Below are 22,524 nucleotides of genomic sequence, written 5' to 3'. Positions count from 1 at the left end.
AGAGAGAGAGAGAGAGGGTGTCTGTATGACTGCAAGTCAGGAAACAGTGACAAGCTAATAGTAGTTCATAGCCCTCTGCTCCCCAGTGTCGTTGATGTGGCTGTAGTAACAAACAAACAGAGCTGCTTCTGCTCCTGACAAAACAAGCTGGAGACTCCCAGGCCAATACTGAGGGACATTACAGGGAATGGTCCTAACATCCCTAAACATTGACTTCACCCTAATGTTATCTGCAGTATGTAAGCTAGTTTAAAAGCACAGGGTTATTCCAAAGTTTAAACATATTTTCTCACAGATAGACATCTTTGATGTCACTCAAAATACACTGTTCCCCCAACTTACTCTGTCTTTGTATAAAACGTATCAATTTATCAGGGTCTCTGACTCAGAGAAACATCACACACACACACACACACACACACACACACACACACACACACACACACTCATGATAGAGTCCCAGGGGAGGTTTTCTCACTGTGTGTGTTAGTGGAGCAGGGCAGAACCATGTTCTCACAGTCTAGGAGCCGACATTCTCTGTGTCACCCTACATCCAAAGGAATTCCCCCTGTGGTTTGGAAGCTGCTAACACGTCAATCAGATTTTATAATATTGGCCATGTGGCCACTTTTGGAGATACAACACAGTCGGGCTCTGGCAGGATAATTTGCTTTGGACAATCTCTGTGATGTTGATGATGATGATGATGGTGATATTGCCAGCTTATGCAGGCCTGTGTTCTCTCAACAACCATGCCAATAAGTCACCGGGTCATGGTTGCTGTGGCACTGCCATTCATCTTTTTTCCCCTCTCAATGAGTGTGTGTGTGTGTGTGTGTGTGTGTGTGTGTGTGTGTGTGTGTGTGTGTGTGTGTGTGTGTGAGACTATGACTATTCAATCAGGGCAATAGGCCAGTCACTTAGGGTGCCAGCCTGAGATGTTGGCTTTACTCTTCTTCCCTGTGAGGTAATGTCAGATGTGCAGCTCAACAACAGACACTAGGATCACTTCAGTGACGGCTCTGTGACATCATCACATTGAAGTGGTGACACATTCTGACAGAGCTGGGTAGATAAGGGCCCGTGACAGAGACTCCACTGTTGGAGTTCAACTGGGTCTCACATAGCAAATGAATGACGAATCGGACTCCCGGTTACTATTCCCAATGATGTCATCGTTGCCTTTTGTAATAACACGCACCGTAACAAGGATACCTCTTCACCACTACAAGCTTGAGTCATTGCTTAATGATGTTTCCCCCCCCTGTCCCTCAAAGAATGTGTGAAGTATACACAGAAAGTACAGACGGGTAGCCTATACTTTTTCTGCACAACTCTGATACTGTAGCTATCATGACATTGTAATTATACTAAATGTGGAAGACTTTGAGCTCTCTCCATTCCATGAGGAGGGACCCTTAAGTTCTTGGGTCGTTTGCCCTAACGAGGCTTGCTGTGCTGTGAGAGGTAGAAGCCACTTCCTAATCTGTTTTCTTGAGCTGTGTGTGTGTGCGCGTGTGTGTGTGTGTGCGTGTGTGTATACGTGTGTGTGTACGCATGCCCGATGAAACGCTGGGAGGCAGCCTGGCAGAATAGGGCTGGTAAAAATCAATCACGCCACAGGCGATTACATTGCATCCATCTGCCATTCTCAAGGCTGAGCACTGGGATGCAGGGGGTTCAGAGGGTGCAGTGACATTCTGCAACTGGGCTGGACCTCACCATAGAATGATATATAAACAACATCCCTACCTGTTGTCCTAGCAACAGTTTTAACCTTGTGTTGTGATGTTAACCTGGCATACTGTTTTTGTTTTTTTTAAAGGATAATGAAGTTGACTCCATAGATACGGCTTTTTTGAGCTCTTATACTATGGTTTCACTTCTGAAATTGTGTTTTGATTGAGTCTTGCAGACAGAGCATTGACTTTAGAATGAAGAATGCAAGCATAACTAGTTGCTACCAAGCAAATTGGTATGGTAATGAAGTGATGTTAGCCAATTGAATACTCTTCCCCCAAATGTCAGAACACAAGAGACCCAGCTCTCTCTGGCATGTGATCCCTCCAACTCAGCCGTAATTGAAAGCTTGTGATCTGCTAAAGAATGATAGGCTATCCTATAATTACCGTTGATGCTATTTATCCAGTCTCCATATGAGGTATGGGCACTGGGCAGCTATCCCAAACCCAGATATCATCCAGATGGTGGGGCTAGGTAGTAGGTACATTATCCCTCTCCAACCCCCCCAAGTCTGCTGCTGCTATTTCAGGTATCGCTGATGAGGGAGCCCAGCCCAGCCTGGCCCGGCCCGGCCCGGCCCACTGTGGAGTACAGTATGCCCCAGATAGCTCTTGGCAGAGGCAATAATAGAATAGAAGAGGGACTACAGAAAAGTCTGCTCAGGAAAGTCTGACCCAGGGAGGACTAATTGTACAACTAATGGTAGAAGATAACAAGGGAAGAGGCCAAGGGAGCTTTTTTAGTGGATTTGATTCATAGCGAAGGGAATTGGTTCAACAATAGAGAGCCTTTTTCGAGTTGCAGAGGGAGAAAACTTTGGCTCCGCTTCTCTGACAGTGGGAGAGTTGTTTTCACTCACTGCTAGTTTCTGTCTCTCAGGAGGTCAAACAGTGTTTCATTATCCGTCCGACGTCCTGCTTACAAGGCACTTTCTCTCACAACAAAACTGCCCACGATCAAAAGCGATTCAGAGTTGCAACTTTGGACATGTTTGCCACGTTGAATGGGGTTATGGGAAGTGTTTGTTATGTGGTCTTCAAAGGGGTCGTTGGACGACATCCAGTCCGAGTCCACGGCCCTGAACAAAAGGGCTTTGGTTCTAACTGATCGCCACAAAGACCAAACAGCGCTCTCTCATTGTCCACGTCCAGTCGTCCACCCAGAGTGCATTCTGGGATGCATACCCTCTATCCATCGGATGGCTGTTTTTTGTGCTGTCAGCCCAGCCATGGCCTGGCAAGAAATGCATGCATACAGCCCATCAATAGGCCCCTACCACACACACACACACACACAAACACACACAAGTACACACACACCCCTCCCCTGACACAGAGAGAGGGGGACCTCAGACCTAGTGATTGTTCCAGGCCTCCTGCTGCACTGTTGACTTTTTCCAGGTCCTGCTAGTGTCAGTTCACAGCGGTGCACAGGTGCTCTCATCTCCGTCCCTGTTTGAAGTGGATCACAGAGGGCTTTGATCGCAGGCACCCACCCCACACCCCTGCCACCCCACTGCCCCCCAGCACAGAGGCCACCGTACCGCACGTGTTTACCATACAGATGACCTCACAGCGCCAGGAATGTACCCTGTACTAATAGCGGACCAGTCAATACGGCGCTTGCACACACAGAGCAAAGGACACAGTGCAACTGTAATGCTGTGCCATTTAGCTTTTTAGTTCAGGTGTTTTTTTATAACTAAGAACTTTGGGTTTGAATTAAGAGAAGATTAGTCTATAAAAGAAGCCCCAGGCCCATCGTACACAGCAGTGCAGTCAGTATGCCAGTGTGGGCTAAACTAGAGTAAGAGTCTTTGTTTTGTTTATGGATCTCCAGAGGGTCTGCTAGCATTGTGGGAAACGGAGTGTTAGACAATTGATTTGAACAGTGCCTACAGCAGATGACTTGATACTCAATCTTTTGATCAAAGAGAGAGAGGCGTTCGTCTGCCCCTCGCCAGATGCCAAAAATCAGTGGAATTCACAGATATTCAGTTGAGATGCCTGCCCTACTAGGGGATTAGATATCTGTGTGAAATGTATTCAGTGTTCGGCCTCAGTTACTTTGGAAGGAATTATCATTGTCAAAATGTGTCTTTGGTTTAATACAGATGAACTGAACAGAGTGCTTTGGAGAGAGAGTGACTGAATGACTGACTGACTGGTGGCCTTGTGCTGTTGTTATTCATCATGCTTCAAAATGGCAAAGTGTCATTTATTTCAATGTTTGACTGGCAATATTAATGATTTAATAAGTTTTCATGTGCAGCCATGAATATAATTGTGTTAAATGATCCGCTCAGCTCCATTGTGTAAATGTCACGCCTGCTTCCTTCTAATTCCACATTCTCAGTCACTATTTGGAGTTGGGAGTAATTCACATTTGCAATTCTGGGGTTTTTACTCATTCATTTTTTAGATTTGTTTGAAGTCCTCAAAGCTCCTTAAGTTTCCCTAGAAATCCCATCTGCAGTCAATAGAACACATCTGCATTTCTGAAGGACATGGCTGGGACATTTTGACATTAAGCACGGTCCCTCCCTTGACCTACTGCAAAGTTTAATGTTTGGTTAGATTAAAGTGACTTTCAAACATGTGACGACTTTAGACCAATGGTACTACTTAATACAGAGGTGGCTTTGCTGCCCAGCAGCCATGGGTAGGGGCACCCACTAATGCCTCTGAGTTTGTCCCTGGGTGGGCAGCAGCACACACTGGATGGCTACCACTGCAGTTTACTCCCTCAGCCAGTCTGCCTCAGCAACAGCACCCTCCACCCACTTCCACCCCACCCCTCTCCTGTCCCATCTGCCTCCATGTGAATGGTTTATTTCCCCAGGAGGTGCCAGGATGAAAGAGCCACTGCTCACAAGGCCTTCGGAATTGAAACAACCTCATCAAGTAGTTCTAATAGAACCCACTTAAATCATTCATTTATCAAGATGAGGAACGTTAAAGGCTGATGAAGGGAGCCAGACTCCTGTCCTGGGTAATTCTTCTTCTGCCTTTGGAACACGCAAACAGCTCTCTCTCTCTCTCTCTCTCTCAGACCACAGTGACTAGACTGGAGCTGCTTTAATTGAGTCAGCACTTAATTGATCAATGATTAGCTGGACATGGTGAGTTATTGATGGGTGTCCAATACACTTTGGGGGATCCTGAAGAGTTTGAAAAGGACCCCTGTTGCTCTTTTTTATCCTCTTAGTGAATTAATCCCCTGTCTATATCTTTTGACAGAGTTTGATAGCACTATATTTCATGAATTGAGTTTTCCTCATGCCCCAAGTTGTGTTCAAGTCAAGTGATATTTGCCTGAACTGGCTAGGTGAGGTGTGTACTGTTGTGGTGTTATCAGCATGCCTGTGTGTCAGTGTATCAGTTTCATGCTGGCTGACCACTAAAGCTAGACTCTCCAGAGACTTAGCTCTGACCTGCATGGATGAGTTTCTCACCTTAAAGGGGCAATCTGGGATTGGTACATCAATTTTGACTTTTTTCAAATTAATGATATATAGACATTGATTCTTGAATAATTTGACTTATGAATGCCTCATGTGGTTGGTTCAACTGTCTTACCCCATCAGAACCCAAAATATACGCTTGTTTGCTCCATTGTTTGTAAACAATATAATTGTAAACAAACACTGTATAGCTTCAGAACATGGCTAAAACTATAATTTTGATCTCATCGATGGTCAGTCCTTGCATCCGTCTATGAATTTGAGAGTGGTTACATTTATCCAGCCCTACCCCCTAGCTGTTTACCAAAAATATGTGGCGGGGTGACCGCTTTGTTGTTTGAATCCCAAATTGCCTTTTTTTAAAAAGGGGAATCATATCCACAACACAGTGACACAAACAATACTGTACATCATACCCAACCTCTGGCTCCAGCCATGATTTAATGATCAAATGGTGTTTATATGAAACACACATATGAAACATTTGACAGGCATTGTTAACTGCATTCAAAGTGTAGAGATGAGAAGATGCTCACCACACACACACACACACACACACACGGGTGAATACATATATCATGGCGTAGTTCCCATTTCTATGTGGTTATATGACTAAGCCCATGATTCCGGTGTGATACTATTGGCCAGAGTTGGTGTCTTAGATTGGGTTCACAGTGTGGGTGATAGATTTGTTAAGGCTTAAGTCTTCATAGCAAGAGATTAAAAGGTGCTGTCTCATCATGAAATTAATTTGAATATTAGTTTACTTCTTATGTAATGGCAAACCTCTCTTTCTCACATTCACAAAGCTTTGACAGCTAAACAGCCTAGAGGCCTAGATGTTGTTCTTAGTTATTTAACCTAAACCTGTAATTCTGCTATACATTTCTCCTCACAGTTTCTGACAGGCCCAGTGTTCTTGCCTTTGTCTCTCCTCCATTTGAACAGTCATTCTGTGCCCTCTATTGGGGTTTGTGTGGCTCTAACTCACCTCATTAATCTGTTTCCTCTCATAGTGGAGATGTCAGGCCCAGGTACCTTCCCATTATGAGAAATCCATGATACATAGCCTGGGCCTCACGGGATGTGCTCAGGCAACATGCTATGTGTGTGAGGGGTTGTGTGTGTGGAAGACAGGGCTATTGTACAGGACTGTAGGGGATGTACATTTAATGAGAGGCATTCTCTATGACAGGTGAGATATCTCATGAGGGAGAAAAGAGGGTAATTCTGCTCCATATACAGCCTGGTTAAGTGAAGCCCCCGGTCCCCTCCCTTATACACACACACACACACACACCCTTGTTGGTGGATGTGGTGTTCAGCCACAGGTGTTGGTAAAGGCCTTGTACATCTCCCTGCTGTGTCTCCAGGCTGCTGCTCCATGCAGAGTATCTGTCTGTATGTGATTAGAATCCGGACCCATTCATCCTGGAGTTGTGTTCAGCCTTAATGAAACACCTGAGACCAGCACTGCCTTCTCTCTCTCTCTCTCTGTCCCCCAAACACCTGGAGAGACCATTAGTACTTTGAGATGATCACTCACATCATACTGTACAACCCTATTCGATAATAATCAGCCTTTGTTCTTTTTGGTTTAAAATTATGCCCAAAATGTGGACACATTGTTGTAGACACATTGCTGTGGCTCTGTTCACCTGGCTGGGCCTTTCCCTGTGTTGCGGCCTGCTAGTGTAGTTCTGTTCTCAGAGATGGATGTACAGTACTGTGTCTGTGCGTACGTGCATGGTTACAGTCAACTCTGCTGATGCCTTGATACCCTGTGTTAAGATATACCTCTGACCTGTGTCTTCTGTGTGGTTATGAACTCACCCCTGACCTTTGTGTGTGCTTCTATTCTCAGAGATCCGGGCCCAGCTGGTGGAGCAGCAGAAATGCCTGGATCAGCAGACAGAAGTGAGGGTTCAGCTCCTCCAGGACCTGCAGGACTTCTTCCGCAAGAAGTCAGAAATCGAGATGGAGTATTCCCGAAACCTGGAAAAACTGGCTGAACGCTTCATGGCAAAGACACGGAGCACCAAGGATCACCAACAGTACAAGTAAGGAGTCTGTCTAAGGTCTTATGTCTGTGTGTTTATGACTTTGACTTTGTCTGAGTCTGATTTCTATGTCTGGGTCTCTGTCTGGGTCTCTGGGTTTATGTGTAAATGTCTCTACCTGGGTCTTTGTCTGGGTCTGGTTTTATGTATTTCTTTTTATTTCCTTTGCACAAGTAAGGACACTGCTTGCAATTCAGTGTCTGACTCTCTTTGAAATATTTGCCTGTCTCTCTGCTTCAGTCATCTGTGTGAATATGCAGTTTGTATGAATACTTGTTGCATTATAGGAAGCCAAATCAAATTTGATTACTGTACAGTGTTGATGAGATCTATCAATCTGGGAAACAGATTCAACTTTGATAACAATGTTAATGAAATCTATCAATCTGTCATCTATATTTAGAGTGAGTCCGAAGACAGAAAGAGCAGCACCGCTCAAATTATTCCATTTCCTATTTATTTCTCATTATTAAATCTCACCTTCAGAAATGTTATTGTCATGTCAGAATGCTCATTTCCTTTCCCTCAGAGAGATGAAATCAATTCAGATGGGTGGGGTTTTCTTTTCTTGTGTACATTTAAAATGTATGTGTTCCCGATATGAATAAAGGAACATTAATTATTGAAATGCAATATCCTATGAAGGCAGGCATTACGACAGGGGCTCAAGCGATATGGCAATACATATCCATATTCCTACTTATCCCCTCTTTATCCCAGTCCTGCAGTATGTTACTTTGTTCCTTTTGTAACTCCTCTGGGTAACTGGGGAAGCCTTCTGTACATTTCTAGAATGTTCTCCCCATCTTGCCTCACAACTGCCATGAATGTGCAGGTTGTATTTCAAGAATGGGGATTGTGGGAGTTGAGAGTTATCTAATGAGGGAACTTGTACCTCTCACAATGCTTGTAGATTATGTTAAAGCTGTAGAGAATGGACAGTGGCCTCATGCAAGTTCCCATTGTCTGATGATTACCAGGTCGATCCATATGGAAGATATGGGCTAATGGGCAGGACTAAATTCTGGAATCTTACCTGTGCAGAGGAACCTGGCATAGGTTGGTCTTGGGCTGCGTCCGGATTCATTCCCTCATTCCCTTGTTCGCTACTACCTGTATAGGACAATCTATATAGAACCCTTTATGGGGGACCCATAATTAGCTAGCAAGTTAGAACAAGAAGAAACATATTTTTCCAAGCTGAAGCTACCAAAGGGTTAGCTAGTTAGATTCAGGGGGAAAACTGCTCGTTCCGTCAATAGAAAATATGTAGATTTATTTTCAGTTACAAAGTGGAAATATTCAGCTTTTCAACACACGGCCGCCATATTTGTTTGGAAAAAATCTGATGGGGAATACAGTGCATTGTGGGATTTATCTCTGCCAGTTAGAAGACAAGTGTACAGGCTTTGAGCACTACATTGTGCGGTGGATAGTGGGATATGCAGTGGACTTTAGGGGGTAAATTTTCTTTTTGAGATTTCGGACATCCCTACAAAATGCCTGACATCCGGAGTAGTGCACTATATGACATATAGGGGGGTGATTCTGAACCCAGCCATTGCCTTGGTCTGCTGGAGCAAAATCACAAATAAGACAAGACCTGAAATGGCATAAGATAAAAGAAAAGATGGGAGATTATCCTACTCCAAATCAAATGAATGATTCTAAATCAAACTGTATGAGATGAACCTGCTGCCTCTGCTAACTCTGACCGTGCGGTGCAGCACAGTTGGCCTGTGTGGCCCTGACGCCATGCATGAGATCAGTTGATGGTACTGTACTTGTGGTCTCATTACGCTGTAGGAGCCTGCGTGTGGAAAAGGCAGACATTAGCATATTGTTTGAACTTGTGGTGGGAGTGAAAATAAAACGTCTGCTTGCCTGTCTGCAAATAGGCCCTGCTCTGCCTGAAACCCTAATATGGCTCTAGCAGGTGTGTGTCTGTGTGTTTCTGTGCGTACGTGTGTGTGTGTCTGTGTCTGCATGCAACTATAGAGGAGACTCGCTGTGGTTTTTATGATATAGAGTGCAGTCAGTTCATTCACAGGGTAAACATTTGTTTAGCACCGAGGAGGAGCATATTTCTGAGCTGTGTAAATGTGAGACGTTTGAATAACAGTGAATACCCTGCTGCCATGAGTTTCAGCCATGTGGCCCATATTTCTGTATTTGTATAAACAACGCAAACGCACAGAGGGCTTCTGTATTCACGACATTCTCGAGATTGTTTTCTTTGGATTGACTTGTGTGGATAGAAAAAGTGCACTTTTACTCTGACTCTGAGCTAGCTGTTAGCTAGCAGACTAGAGTCCAGCTTGGCCTTGCTGGCTGTGTGTAATAAAATGAATTAGCATTAAAATGAGAGATTAAAACTCAAGGTCAATAGCCATAATTAGTCTGCACTGGAGAGCAGTGAATAGTAACAGGCTGCATGGTAGGGCTGCACAATATCCACATCACACAGGTAATATCCACATCGCAAGAAGCTGCAATATTGGCCTTTCTTTGACAATAAAACAAAAACTCATGAACAAGGTACATTATGTAACAAAAACAGCATAGTCAGTAGTAATCTTAAATGTGATTTATTTAATAGTCATACATTACTTAATTTTAAACTTATACTTATACTTACACACCTATGCGCAGACTAAAAGAAATATGTTATGGTGGCTATGAATGCAACAAAAAACATAAAAAATATACTTATCTTAAACTATTTTTCTAAAAGAGCCAACACCAAATCAATAATACTGCAATTAAATGTCCCACACAAATATAATTAATTTTAAAGATAAACTGGATGCTTCAAGTCCCCATGTCCTCATTTAGTTCTGGGACCAGGCTTGAGATACAGCATGGTCTCATTTCCTGGCTCTCTTGTGGTCTGGGTGGACCACTGTTCCGTCTCCACTCTCCCTGCCTTTCTTGTCTTGGTTGGGCTGAGCATTGCAGCTGACCCCTGGTCTCTTGAATGGACACTGGCTGGGGCCGGGCTGAGGACTGGGGCTCCGGCTCTGTCCTCCATAGTCCCCCCATCCTCTCTTTCTGGAGGAATCCTTGGCAGAAGAGTAGGGGAGTGTGGCCTCTGTGAGAGGGAAAGCATCCACCACCAGGCATCCAGGACTCTCCACTCTAGGTGCGTTGCTAGGAGTCAAGCCCAAATCTGTGAATAGAGATGAACTATCTTATTCAAACAAAGTGACATATATATTTACTGATCATCAAAGATTAGGAGATGGACAGAGGTACCTGTCTAACCACCCCTTACCTGAGGTGTGGTCAGTGTCACAGTCACTTTGGGGCTCTTTCTCTCTAGAAATGGGAGAGTGGCGACCCGATAGAGCAAGACTGGACTGGATGGACTGGATGGAGGTAAACCTAGAGGAGTGAGGACTGGCAGGGGGACTTAAGGTCCTGTGCTCTGGAGATTCCCAGGGACTGATCAGACACTCAGGGCTCCCCTCTCTAGATTCAGCTTGAGACATGTCCTCAGCTGAGGATGAAGATAAATTCCATGATAAATTCACATTAACAATTTACCGGAAATGACAGACAATGACAGACAAATTTAAGTAATTAAACATTAGACAAAAAGACACCTTACCTGAGGAGTAGCCACAGTCCATGTCACTCTGGAACTGCTCCTTGTCACTGGTAATGGGGAAGTAGAGCTCTGAGAGATGAATCCCAGCCTTACAGGACTGGATGGGGGTGGCTAGAGCTGGAGCTGGACTACAACAGTGGGGACTTCCGGGAGGGCTGTTTACAGTAGACTCCCAGGGACTGAACAGAGACCCAGGGCTCCTCAATCTAGATCTGCTGCAGCCTGTGGATGAAACAAGACAGGGTGTTAGATACTTACCTGAGGAGTGGTCGATGTCAGAGTCACTTTCCAGCTCCTCTGAACTAATGGAGGAGAAGAGATCTGAGAGAGCAAGTTCAGAGAGCCGGGATTGAATGAGGGTGATCTCAGATTGGTCTCTTTGGCTCCTTACAGGGCTCCCTGATCTTGGCCCAGCAGGAGAGAAGCCCCAATCTGTGGACCAAACAGGACAGGCATTGAGATGGTCAACATGTATGAATAACTTGCTGAAACAACCAAAAACAAAGATTAGTAGATAAAGCAGAAAATAAGGTTTCACTCGTACCTGAGAAGTGGTCGCTGTCAGTCACTTTTGGGCTTTTCCTCACTGGTAGTAGGAGAGTAGAGAGCAGTCTGAGACCTGTAGTATCACACAAATGCATTTCAGCAGCAAGGTTTGTGTTATGAATGTAGCTTTGTCTGAAAAGAACACAATTAGTATGTTTGTTTCTGTTTCCCGGGAAATACAGAAAAAGAATAATAGATTTTGATTATAACATAATTGATGTGTGTTAAATAAACTGTGTCATAAACTTAAATTGTGTGTCATAAACTTAAATGATGCAGCTTGTGGCACGATGATGAACAATGTTATAAATACGATTTCTTTAAGTAGCAGAATTGCAATCCCCTGTGTGATTAAGCAATAAAGTCACAGCTGATGTTTGCTAGAACAATATTTCAATATTAATGCAGGTTATATTTGTTATGACTTCTGTTGAAGTGTATCCTATATATAAAAAAAAAAACTTTATTAGTTGTCCATACTCGTGTCTGTGGATTTTTTTAAAAATTGTATCAGCTGGCATTGTGTGGAAAGCCTATTTGTTTAAATATGTGTGTGGAGTACAGCTGCACAACTACCAATGTTGCAATATGAACACGTGCAATATCCATATTGCAAGAGGCTTTGACACTCAATAAAACAAAAACACTTAAAATTAGATTGGGTGTCCTATGCAGACACTGTTTTTAACTTTGACACTTGTTTTCCAGTGGAAATAATAAGTGTTCATCCAAGTGTTTGGTATATCGCAACTCATATCGCCATCGCAATATCTAGCAAAAGTATCCAGGTATGATATTTTCACAGATTACAGTCTTTAAGATTATGAGATGATGAACCAAGTATATTCATTACATTTATTTAAATGTTCAAATTACAAAAATGTGACCAGAGAAGATCAGTCCTGAAAGTCTGCAACTTTCTCCTCCAAATGACGTCCAGCCCCTGTTTCTTCCTGTGCTGGCCTGAGAGAAGTCTGTGTTTTATGATACATTTCAGTGTCCAGGTCCAGAAGTGTACAATCAGCCATATTTTCCTTTCCTCTCAGGCTTCCTTCAGGAGTGAGATAAAGTGACCGGGTGTCAGGAAGTACACAGTTTGTGCTACCTATGGGATTGTTGCTAGACCCCAGTGTTGGCCCAGAATCAATCTTGCTGGTATACAGAAGCAGGGCTAGCGGGGGGAGTGCTGTTGTACAGCTCCTCAGCGCTCCCTGTGATGGATTAAAGCTGGTATGAGGTATCAGCAGGAGGTAGTGGATCATACCTACAGTGTACCCAGGACACAGGAGGTATTCTGTATGTTAATCACAGCCAACGAGATAGAACAGCTATGATCACAGCTCTGTAGGTTTGGGACACATCTATGATATTAAGCTCTGGCTCGCACATCCAGGCCTACACAAACACGTCTGAATAACTTGATAGGCAGAGTGTTTATGACAAGTCGAGATGTTCCCTTACGCTAGCTCTCCTCTACCGTACAGCACTCTACACGTGAATCGTCATTCAGAGTATTCAGAGTAGAGATGTTGCCTAGTTGTATAGGCTGTCGTCTAAATGTTTACATGTATATAACCGTCACCATATGGGCCCGAGCCTACATACATAGTCATCTCCATAGACATTTAACTGTGTATCTAGATAGTCATCTCCTTACCACATATCACACTCTGCAGCATGTGCTGAGATGACAGCAATATCTGGTGGTGCCCTTTATTAATGATGCTAAGAGATAGAAAACCATTTGCCTATGTGACAAATCAAGCTCGCTTATTATGGGCTGTTCATTAAATGCTGTTGAGAAAAAACGTCATTATATTTAATGAAATCTGATCATCTTCATCATTTCTTGGAACCTGATATTCACATACGATGTGCATTTGGAAGTGCTCTTGCAGTAGGCCTATTAGAACCAAGGGGCTATAGCCAAAGCCTACCTCTCCCCTAGCACTAACCAGGCTTTTACTGTGTGGACAGTCTCCTGGTTACTCCCATCCAGAGCAGACAGACACCCACCCTGAGCACACAAACGCAGGCTACCGCTGGGTCAGCAGCTCCTTTGTCCACCGGGCTTCTCTTCCTCCCACAATGCACTGGGAGGAACAACGAGCCTTCGGCAAAAGTGGCCGGAGCGGGAGTGCCACTCAGTCCAGTGTTGCACCATGGCTGTTTGCTGAACCAACACACACATTATGCAGTGTTTATTTAGCGAGGGACAAAGAGATGGAGGGGAGAGGGATAATTGAATTATTTATATAGCCATAGCCACCCCTGGGAGCGACTTGTAAAGACCAGACGATTTTTTGATTGAATAAAAGCCTCTGATGAAAACACTTCCTTTTTGTGTCTCTCAGGATTCAAATGACCTTTCTGTCATAGCATATTGTGATTCCCCAAATAGGACACAGTGTGATTGTAGTTTCAGTGTGATTGTAGCTGCCATGCTACATGTGATTTGTTTAGACTACTATACATTTAGCATTATTTTGGTCATGTATATATCCCAGTATACCGCCCTGCTTTAACACTACTGGTTGGAGAAGCCTCTTTCTAAGCAGTCTATATTCACAAAGCAATAAGAATCGATACCCTCCCCCATCATTACAATATTTGCAGAGATACTTAAGGTCTGTTTGTTTTGTGTGATATGTTAGTGGTCCATCGACTTATGTTCTGGTAAACCAGTAGCCAAATGTCTATAGTAATTGTAAACGTTTTTCATTGTACATCTTTTACAATTAGTTTGATAGGAGACAGTTTTTTTATTTAGTGCTTGCAGCTCTCACTTTCTTTGGCTCTGCTGCAGCCACTGTAACATTAACACTGTTTGCAGCCCAGTCCAAGAGACGACCATAAAGGCTTGTGGAGAGCCTTTCATTAGTGAAAGATCTCTCATCTGTCATGCACTAAAGGGCTCTGTCATTTGAGATATGGCCTCCGCTGCTGATAAGGGCCACATCATATTGAAATAGTAATGATCAGTGCTCGCCAGTAGTGTACGAACGTGCAGATTTATATTGACCTAATGACACTTAAATTGAGTTGACTTGAACAAGAGCAGCTGGGAGAAGTTGTCTGGTCTGTCCTACCGTTGACATTTAACACACACTCACGCATGCGCGCGCGCGCGCACACACACACACACACACACACACACAAAGTTATTGAGTTAGAAAGAGAGAGAGAGACTCATTAACTATCTCTCTCTCTCTCTCTCTCTCTCTCTACCTGTGTTGTCTATCGCTACCAGTGGTCTGTCTATCTGACCTAATTCCTGACCTGTGGGGGGAAATGATGACATTGGGAGAGTTTCCTGCCATTATCTAGGATATCAGACTCCCAGAGGTCACTGTGCTGCCATGGCCTGTGTCCTCTGTGTCCCTCCCTGCCTTCCTCCCTCCGTGGCCACTTGTTTGATACAGCAGGTTGCCTCATTAGCCAGCACACAGTCCAAGGTAGAGACCATTGATTTATTGTATGCTTGTGTACATTCAATGGCTTCCCCTAGTGTTCCCATAAAGCTCTGTGTTTAACGACTCTGTTTTGTCAATGGCTTTCCTCTATTTGCTCTGACTTTTGAAGAATTTAGTGTACATTTTTCCGTCCCATTCCTCAATGTATTCGGACATCGAGGGCATTTGTGAAAGAGTGCAGTGGTTATTGTGACTCTTCGCTCAGCCTTTTCTCAGCCCTGTATTCATGCATAAGTCATCCATGGTGTGTGTGTTGTGTTCTGGTGAATCGGGTCGGGAGATTCATTCACAGAACCGGGCCCTGGCCTGCTGGGCTTGCTCTGTGTGCTGAGGCGAGGCAGAGTGGGTCACACACACACACACACACACACACACACACACTGAAAGGCACAGTTATCTAACCCCCTCTGTCACAGCTGATATCCCATGCCCAACTTCATTACAGCAGCGACCTGCCACTCACACACTGGAAAACCCTCCGGCTAACACACACACACACACACACACACACACACCATGCAGGGACAGAACGAATTAAAGCATTGCACTGATGCATAATGTAGAAAGGATTTAGTAATTGCAGTCTGACGGAGAGTATGTGTGATGCTGTCCAGCAACACAACCATAACTCTCTGATTGTCATAACTGTTTTTTTATTCTTTCTGCAAATGTCCCCCTGCTATGGCCTGTACATGTTGTGCTAATGCGTCATTTCGCTTTTAGCTAAATTGGATTGTTCATTTTCTTTCAGTCTTTTGAAAAATGACTGTATGTGGGTTCAGGGATGTTTTTCATTTCATAGTTGCCTGGGCTGTATTCTGTCACATGCAGTTTGTTTCCTGTTTTTGAAATGTTCCAGAGAGTTCACAAAGAGAGAGACTAAATGTTTCAGCTGGATGGGTTGTGTGGTTCAGGGCTGGGTTGTGTGGTTCAGGGCTGGGTTCCAGGTCGTCATCCTGGTACAGGGTTTCACCTGTTCAGTTGACAAGTGCTGTGTGTCTCTGCTAAGTGACCTTCAGGGAGGAGGACTTCCAGAGGAGAGCAGAGAGCTTCCATATGGTTCCTGGCTGCCGGGGGCTGACCCAGACCCTGGCCCTGGCCTTCTTCCTCTCTCGTGCTCCCCAGCAGGAGGAATGTTTTAGATTAAACTGAGAGGATGTAAGCCTGCAGGCCTGTGCTTACGCAGAGCCACGTCTCCCTCTCTCTCTCTCTCTCCGTCTCTTTCAGGCCTGGACAATGTCCTTCAGTATGAAGGCAAGGCGTACAAAAAGGGGAAATAGCTCTCTCTCTCTCTCTCTCTCTCTCTCTCTCTCTCTCTCTCTCTCCAAAAACATTTGGTGTGTAGAGTCGAAAGAAGAAAAAATGCTTCACTCTCCTATTACTTACCTAGGGCACTTTATTTACCTGAAAATTAAAAAATTACTGCGTTGTGTTTACCAGTTTGGTAGGCTATACAGAATGTATACAATGCATTATTGATATAACTCAGGGAACAACCCCCTCCACCCCCCCGAAAAAAATCTAAAATAAAAATGGATTGCAATAATCGGCTCTATCGATTTTATTGCACAGCCCTAATATACAGAGTGCTCGAAACACGAGCATGTACAATATATAGGGCACTTATCATCAAGGGAGGACTGTGAAGCATCCCACTAATACTTTTGTGACGGGGCCCTGATCCACTTTGCAGAGTCTTTAAACGGCCTGCTACCGCTAGGTGAGGAGAGCTGGGCAGACAGGGCTGTCATCTTACTGAGGCCTTGATCTCAGAGCCCAGATGGCAAAGACAGCCTGCAGAGAGTCAGTGTCTCAGCTCAGTGTCTCTGGGAATGTTTGGGGTGATAGGTCTCTCTCTCTCTCATATGTCATGCTCTCTCTCTGTCTCCCTTTCTCACACTCTCTGTCTCCCTCTCTCTTTCTCCCTGTCTCTCTGTCTGTGTCCAGTTCTCTGTCTGTCACCCTGTCTCCCTCTTTCTTTCTCTTTCCCTCTCTCTCTGTCTCCCTGTTCCTCTCTTTCTGTCAGCAGTGATCAATATAATGAATGGTTTTCCTTAACCGTCTTTACATTGTTTCATAATTTACTGCTGTTGTTCTACAAGGCTGCTGTCTGTCTGTTGCTCTGTTTCTCTGTCTTCAAGATCAAGATTTCTTTATTTGTCACGTGCATACAAGTATACAGTGAAATGCAAAAGTGACAGTGCCACAGAGTAGTGCAACAACACAATAAGTTTTAAAATACAATAAAATAAAAATAGAAGTACTAAAAAATATACAGTATGGACAGTATAAACAATATGAACAGTATAGCCAGTAAGCAATATAAATAGCAGATGGATGATTATGTGTGTGCATATGTGTTAGAATGACAGTGCATGTGTGAGTGACTTGAGGGGGGCACTGGTGGGGTCATCGTTGACAATTCTGATGGCATGGGGGAAGAAACTCAGTCTTAGCCTCTCTGTTTTTGTTGCATGACAGCGGAGGCGTTTTCCTGACGGCAGCGGCTGGAACAGTCCATGTTTCGGGTGGTGAGGGTCCTTCATAATCCTGTATGCTCTGGTCCTACACCTCCTGGTGTACAGGACATGGAGAGGGGGGGTTGGAGCTCCCATGGTCTTTTCTGCCAGGCGTACCACCCTTTGCAGAGTTCGCCTGTCCTGGGCCGTGCTGTTACCGTACCAGACGGTGATGTTGCCAGCCAGGATGCTCTCCACAGCTCCAGAGTAGAAGGACTGAAGGATCCTCCGGGAGACTCTGAATTTCCTCAGTTGCCTGAGATGGAACAGGCGCTGCCTTGCCTTTCCCACCAGAGAACTGATGTGGGTAGTCCAGGTCAGGTCTTCTGAGATGTGGACTCCCAGGTATTTAAAACTGCTCACCCTGTCCACAGCAGTCCCTCCGATGTCCAGCGGTGTGTAGGCCCTTAGTTGTTGTGCTCTCCTGAAGTCCACAATCAGCTCTTTTGTCTTGGAGACATTCAGGATGAGACTGTTCTCCTGACACCAGAGTGACAGGTCCGCCACCTCGTCCAGGTAGCCTTTCTCATTGTTATCTGAGATCAGCCCCACCACGACCGTGTCGTCCGCAAACTTGATGATGGAGTTTTCGCTGGACTTAGCCACACAGTCGTGGGTGTACAGGGAGTAGAGGAGGGGACTAAGGACACAGCCCTGGGGGGACCCTGTGCTCAGTGTGAGTGAGCTGGAGGTGTGTCTACCCACCCTGACCACCTGTGGCCTGGCCGTCAGAAAGTCCAGGATCCAGGCACACAGGGGAATGTTCAGTCCTAGACCAATCATCTTATCAGCCAGTCTGGTGGGGACTATGGTGTTGAACGCTGAGCTATAGTCTATAAACAGCATTCTCACATAGCCCCCCTTCTGCCTGTCCAGGTGGGAGAGAGTGGTGTGGAGGACCTGGGAAACTGCATCGTCTGTAGATCTGTTTGGTCTATATGCGAACTGCAGTGGGTCCAGGGTCGGAGGGAGGGAGGAGCAGATGTAATCCTTAATCAGCCTCTCGAAGCACTTCATGACCACTGAGGTTAGAGCCACGGGTCTGTAGTCATTCAAGCAGGCTGGGGAGGTGATCTTGGGCACAGGGACGATAGATGATCTTTTAAAACAGGTGGGAACTACTGAATTGTCTTTCTCTCAGCATTGAGTTAACAGAGCTGTTGTTGTCTATGCCCCTTGCCTGCAGGAAAGACCAGAACCTGCTGTCCCCCGTCAACTGCTGGTACCTGCTGCTGAACCAGGTGAGGAGGGAGAGCAAGGACCACGCCACCCTGAGCGACATCTACCTGAACAACGTCATCATGCGCTTCATGCAGATCAGCGAGGACTCTACACGTCTGCTCAAGAAGGTAAGCTCCACTCTGCCGTGCCCTTTTGATGCTCCCCTATCTGAGGTCACAGAAGTCAAATTATTAGGGTTGAATCCCTAATGGTTCGCATTAGGATTTGGGGATTAGGGTAATCTGATCCTAGATCTGTGGTTTTTGGAACCTTTCTCTCCGGTTACTAAGTATACGTCTGTCATCTTAAGGCCTCTGTTAGACCATGCACTGGACCCAGAGAAAAGTATTTTGTTGGACTAGATGTGATGTAGCTAGTTGTGTTTGATCACACAAGCTCTGTTGCTGGGAGGGTTGTGGTTTTGATCTGTGAATCTCTTCCCATCCTTACCCTCCCATCTGAAGCCTGTGGCTTCTGACTGGAACCCTGTTGTCGCCGCCGCCTGTTTCACTGTGGTCACAAAGACGACTACAAACCGGGGCTCTTTCAGTGGGCTTCGTGTCAGAGCGGCAGGGAGGGCTTTAATTCTCTGAACCAGGGTCTTTTAGATCTAGCTGCTTGATCGAGACAGTAAAAAGAGGGTATTTTATTTCATGTTATAAGTAATTAACGTCTCTTGATGACAGTGGTTTCATCTGGTTGTACGGAGGAGGGGTCTGAACCCTGGAACCACACAAACAGGAAGTTAGAACAGTCATTTCCCTTTGATGGTGGTTCGAGGGTCCTGGTTTACTAATGGGCCAGATGTGGAGTAGAGCGACTTTTCAGATCTCCCACCCGCCCACTCCCGACTCAACCCACAATGATGTTTATAATGATAGACTACTCTTCTAAATGTTTTTTTTTGTTTGTTTTTTACATATAGGGCAATCAAGCCATTTTTGCGTATGAATTTATCTAAGGTATTGAAATCAATATATCAATATGACATACATGATGTCATTTATAATAGTCATTTATAATAGAGTCTTGATAAGATGAGAGAAAATGTAAATGTATGAAACTTTGTCCATAGAGTCTGTCATACATCAAACGATGCATCCCAACATTCCAGCATTCCAGAAAAAAAATACGTTTCTGTATTGTTCTACCAATTACAGTTGAGGTTTAGCCTTGGAACAGGCTAAACAGGCTGAACAGTCCTCAATCATTTTGTGTGTGTGTGTGTGTCTGTCTGTGTGTCTGTCTGTCTGTGTGTCTGTCTGTCTGTGTCTCCCCTCCGTCTGGTACCAGTGACGTTTCGTAGGGACAAACAACACTCTCCTGCAGTCTTTCACAAGGGGAGCTGAGACACCCCTGCCCTCTAATTAGTGCATCCCTTCTCCTTTGATCTCTGTAGAACTTAAATAATATGGGACACAACAGGGACCCCCCCCCCCCCAGCCCAGTTACGACAGGTCCTTCTCAGGTTATTGGAGGAGACAGCTGCTGTTTTAGACCTATGTTTTTATTTTCCCCATGTTCCTGTCTTCAAGCTATGAAATGGAGCATTGGAGGGCCTCAAGTTATTTGTCCTCCTAACTGACTGACTTTTGCAAATGGGCCCCTTTTATTCAAGCCATTGGCATTTGGTTATCTACTACAGCACTGTGGATAAAAAGTATGTTTGGGACCGATGTTACGGTTGGGACTTAGGTTTTAGCTTTGTCATAGAACGGCACAGCAGTCTTGAATTAAGGTCACCTTTGTTTGAATGTGACAGTTCTGAATAAGACTTTCTAGTAGTGGGACGCCTTTCATGGTTGGACAGATCTTATCACATGTGTTTAGTTTTCATCATTTATACAACTCGCTCTTTGTTTTTACTCTGCCCTGCTTTATTTATGGAAGTTGCATTCTGCAGAGCTGCCAGGTGAATATCCTGAGGCTTGAAAGCCATAAATGTGGCATAGGGATAATGTTAGCAGAGTTTAGTTAGCATAGTACTTCAGTTGCACGTTCCTTGCAGTGGTAACAACACAGGGAAATAGAACCAGGTATACACAGTAAATTGGTCTTGTCTTTTGATCAAGCGAGTGCAATGTTTTAGCACTTCATTTGGATTATAGCTTTACAATTTACTGCCTTGTTTCACAGAGTTCATTACTACCTCCATGGGCTACTGTAGGGCGCTGTACATCACCCCATGTGATTTGTGTAGGCTATCACGAGAGTCCTTCAGTGTCTTATGGACCAGACTAAGCCCTAGTGCATTACCACACATGAGCCTCAGGGTATACCCTACCCCTCCCCCATCCCACCTCCAGTGGACTGATTGATGAACATGAAACCCATCGCTCCCCTCAAAGGCTCGGTGGGTTCCTCTCTCACCCTATTTCATCTCCCTGTGATGTGGTTAAAGCACACAGATGTTTTACATAACAGGGGGAAAAGCCCATTTGTGGGATTTGTCTAATAAATGAGCGGCATTGGAAACCCCCAATCGACATTCCCCTTTTTATTCTATTATTCTATTGTCACTTTATTTTGTTGTTGTTTGTGATTGGAGGGGGCAAGGCCAGTAAATTAAATCCTAACATTGGCAGGCCTGCAGTATGCCAAATCCACAGCCCAGATAACTGATTGAAGCTTAAGGCTTATTTCTTACTACTGTAAAATAACTGGTCATTATGAAGTATGTTTTTGGTATGTTTTTGATTCTCTGGGGAATCACATGATTGGATGAGGTGGTGGTTTCCTCTCGAAGGCCTAGCCAAGGTCACCTGACTGTCATCTCTATGTGCAGGAAGCATCTACAGTATCTCTCTCTCTCTCTCTCTCCCACCCCCCCACCCACCCACCCTACTCTCTCACCCCCCCCTCTCTCTCTCTCCCACCCACCCTACTCTCTCACCCCCCTCTCTCTCTCTCTCCCACCCCCCCCACCCACCCTACTCTCTCACCCCCCCTCTCTCTCTCTCTCTCCCACCCCCCCCACCCACACTACTCTCTCACCCCCCCCCTCTCTCTCTCTCTCCCACCCACCCTACTCTCTCACCCCCCCCCCCCCCCTCTCTCTCTCTCTCTCTCTCGCCTATGCCCACTAGCTCCATGAGAAGGCTTTTCATTGAACACTGGATTGCTTCCCAGTTCTCTCAATGGAAAAGAGCTGACAACCGTTAGATCTGATACATTGTAAAAGGTTCTCTCCTCTGAACTGAGGGCTGCTAATGGCTCATCCTAAGGGAGAGCTTATGTTGTTAACCCCCTCACTTACCTACGCAGATTCAGTTGTTAAATGCATGTATATATGCTATGCAATTACCTAATAGATATGTAATAACATGTTAATGTTATTACTAGTGTAATTACATTGTTACTACACAGGTATAGGGGCAACTTAATGTTAAGTATTACCCAGCTCCATCTACTTGGCCAAAAGGAAGAAGAAACTCATCTCCCCATATCCCCAACCTCATGGCTTCAGCCTCCCTATCCTAGCCTCCCTATATTCTCAGCTGTGCGTGAGAGAGCCCTCATTAAGGAAGCTTAGATGTCTTAGCTCTATTTATATTAGATAAGTCTGTCTGTGGGTTCAGTGAGAATAGGTACAGTAAGTAAACCAGGGAACTGGCTGGACAGGTGGCGGGTGCGCGCCGGAGGTGTCGCTTGGCCCGTGGGTCACCCCTGTAGGCAGGAGTGCTGATCACACACCCTGCCCTGGCTGGCTGGCGGAGATGAAGACTAATCCTCTTTGGTTTACCTGCACATGCCTGGACTTCACCACCTCTACCACATCCACCTGTGAGTCAGGCAGTGGGGAGAAGAAGCTCAGTTTGGGATCTATAGTATTTGTGCATTCTGTTCTTTCTAACAATCAATGCTCTGACTAAGAGATTCTGATCTCCGC

The 22,524-nt window shown here is 45.0% G+C and overlaps 1 protein-coding gene across 2 annotated transcripts in view; it reads left to right on the top strand.

Moving 5' to 3' along the window:
* The window catches only part of srgap1a (SLIT-ROBO Rho GTPase activating protein 1a), an 84,671-nt gene that overhangs the window by 21,491 nt on the left and 40,656 nt on the right, over positions 1-22,524 (top strand). For both annotated transcript variants that reach the window (XM_083665897.1, XM_083665896.1), the window contains exons 2-3: positions 7,071-7,266; positions 18,601-18,763. In XM_083665897.1, coding sequence (XP_083522023.1) covers positions 7,071-7,266; positions 18,601-18,763 — 359 coding nt within the window. The remainder of the gene's footprint in view (positions 1-7,070; positions 7,267-18,600; positions 18,764-22,524) is intronic.

This window comes from Argentina silus (assembly GCF_951799395.1).
Source record: "Argentina silus genome assembly, chromosome: 3".
NCBI classification, from domain to species: domain Eukaryota; kingdom Metazoa; phylum Chordata; class Actinopteri; order Argentiniformes; family Argentinidae; genus Argentina; species Argentina silus.
This window is presented reverse-complemented; position numbering and strand designations above follow the sequence as displayed.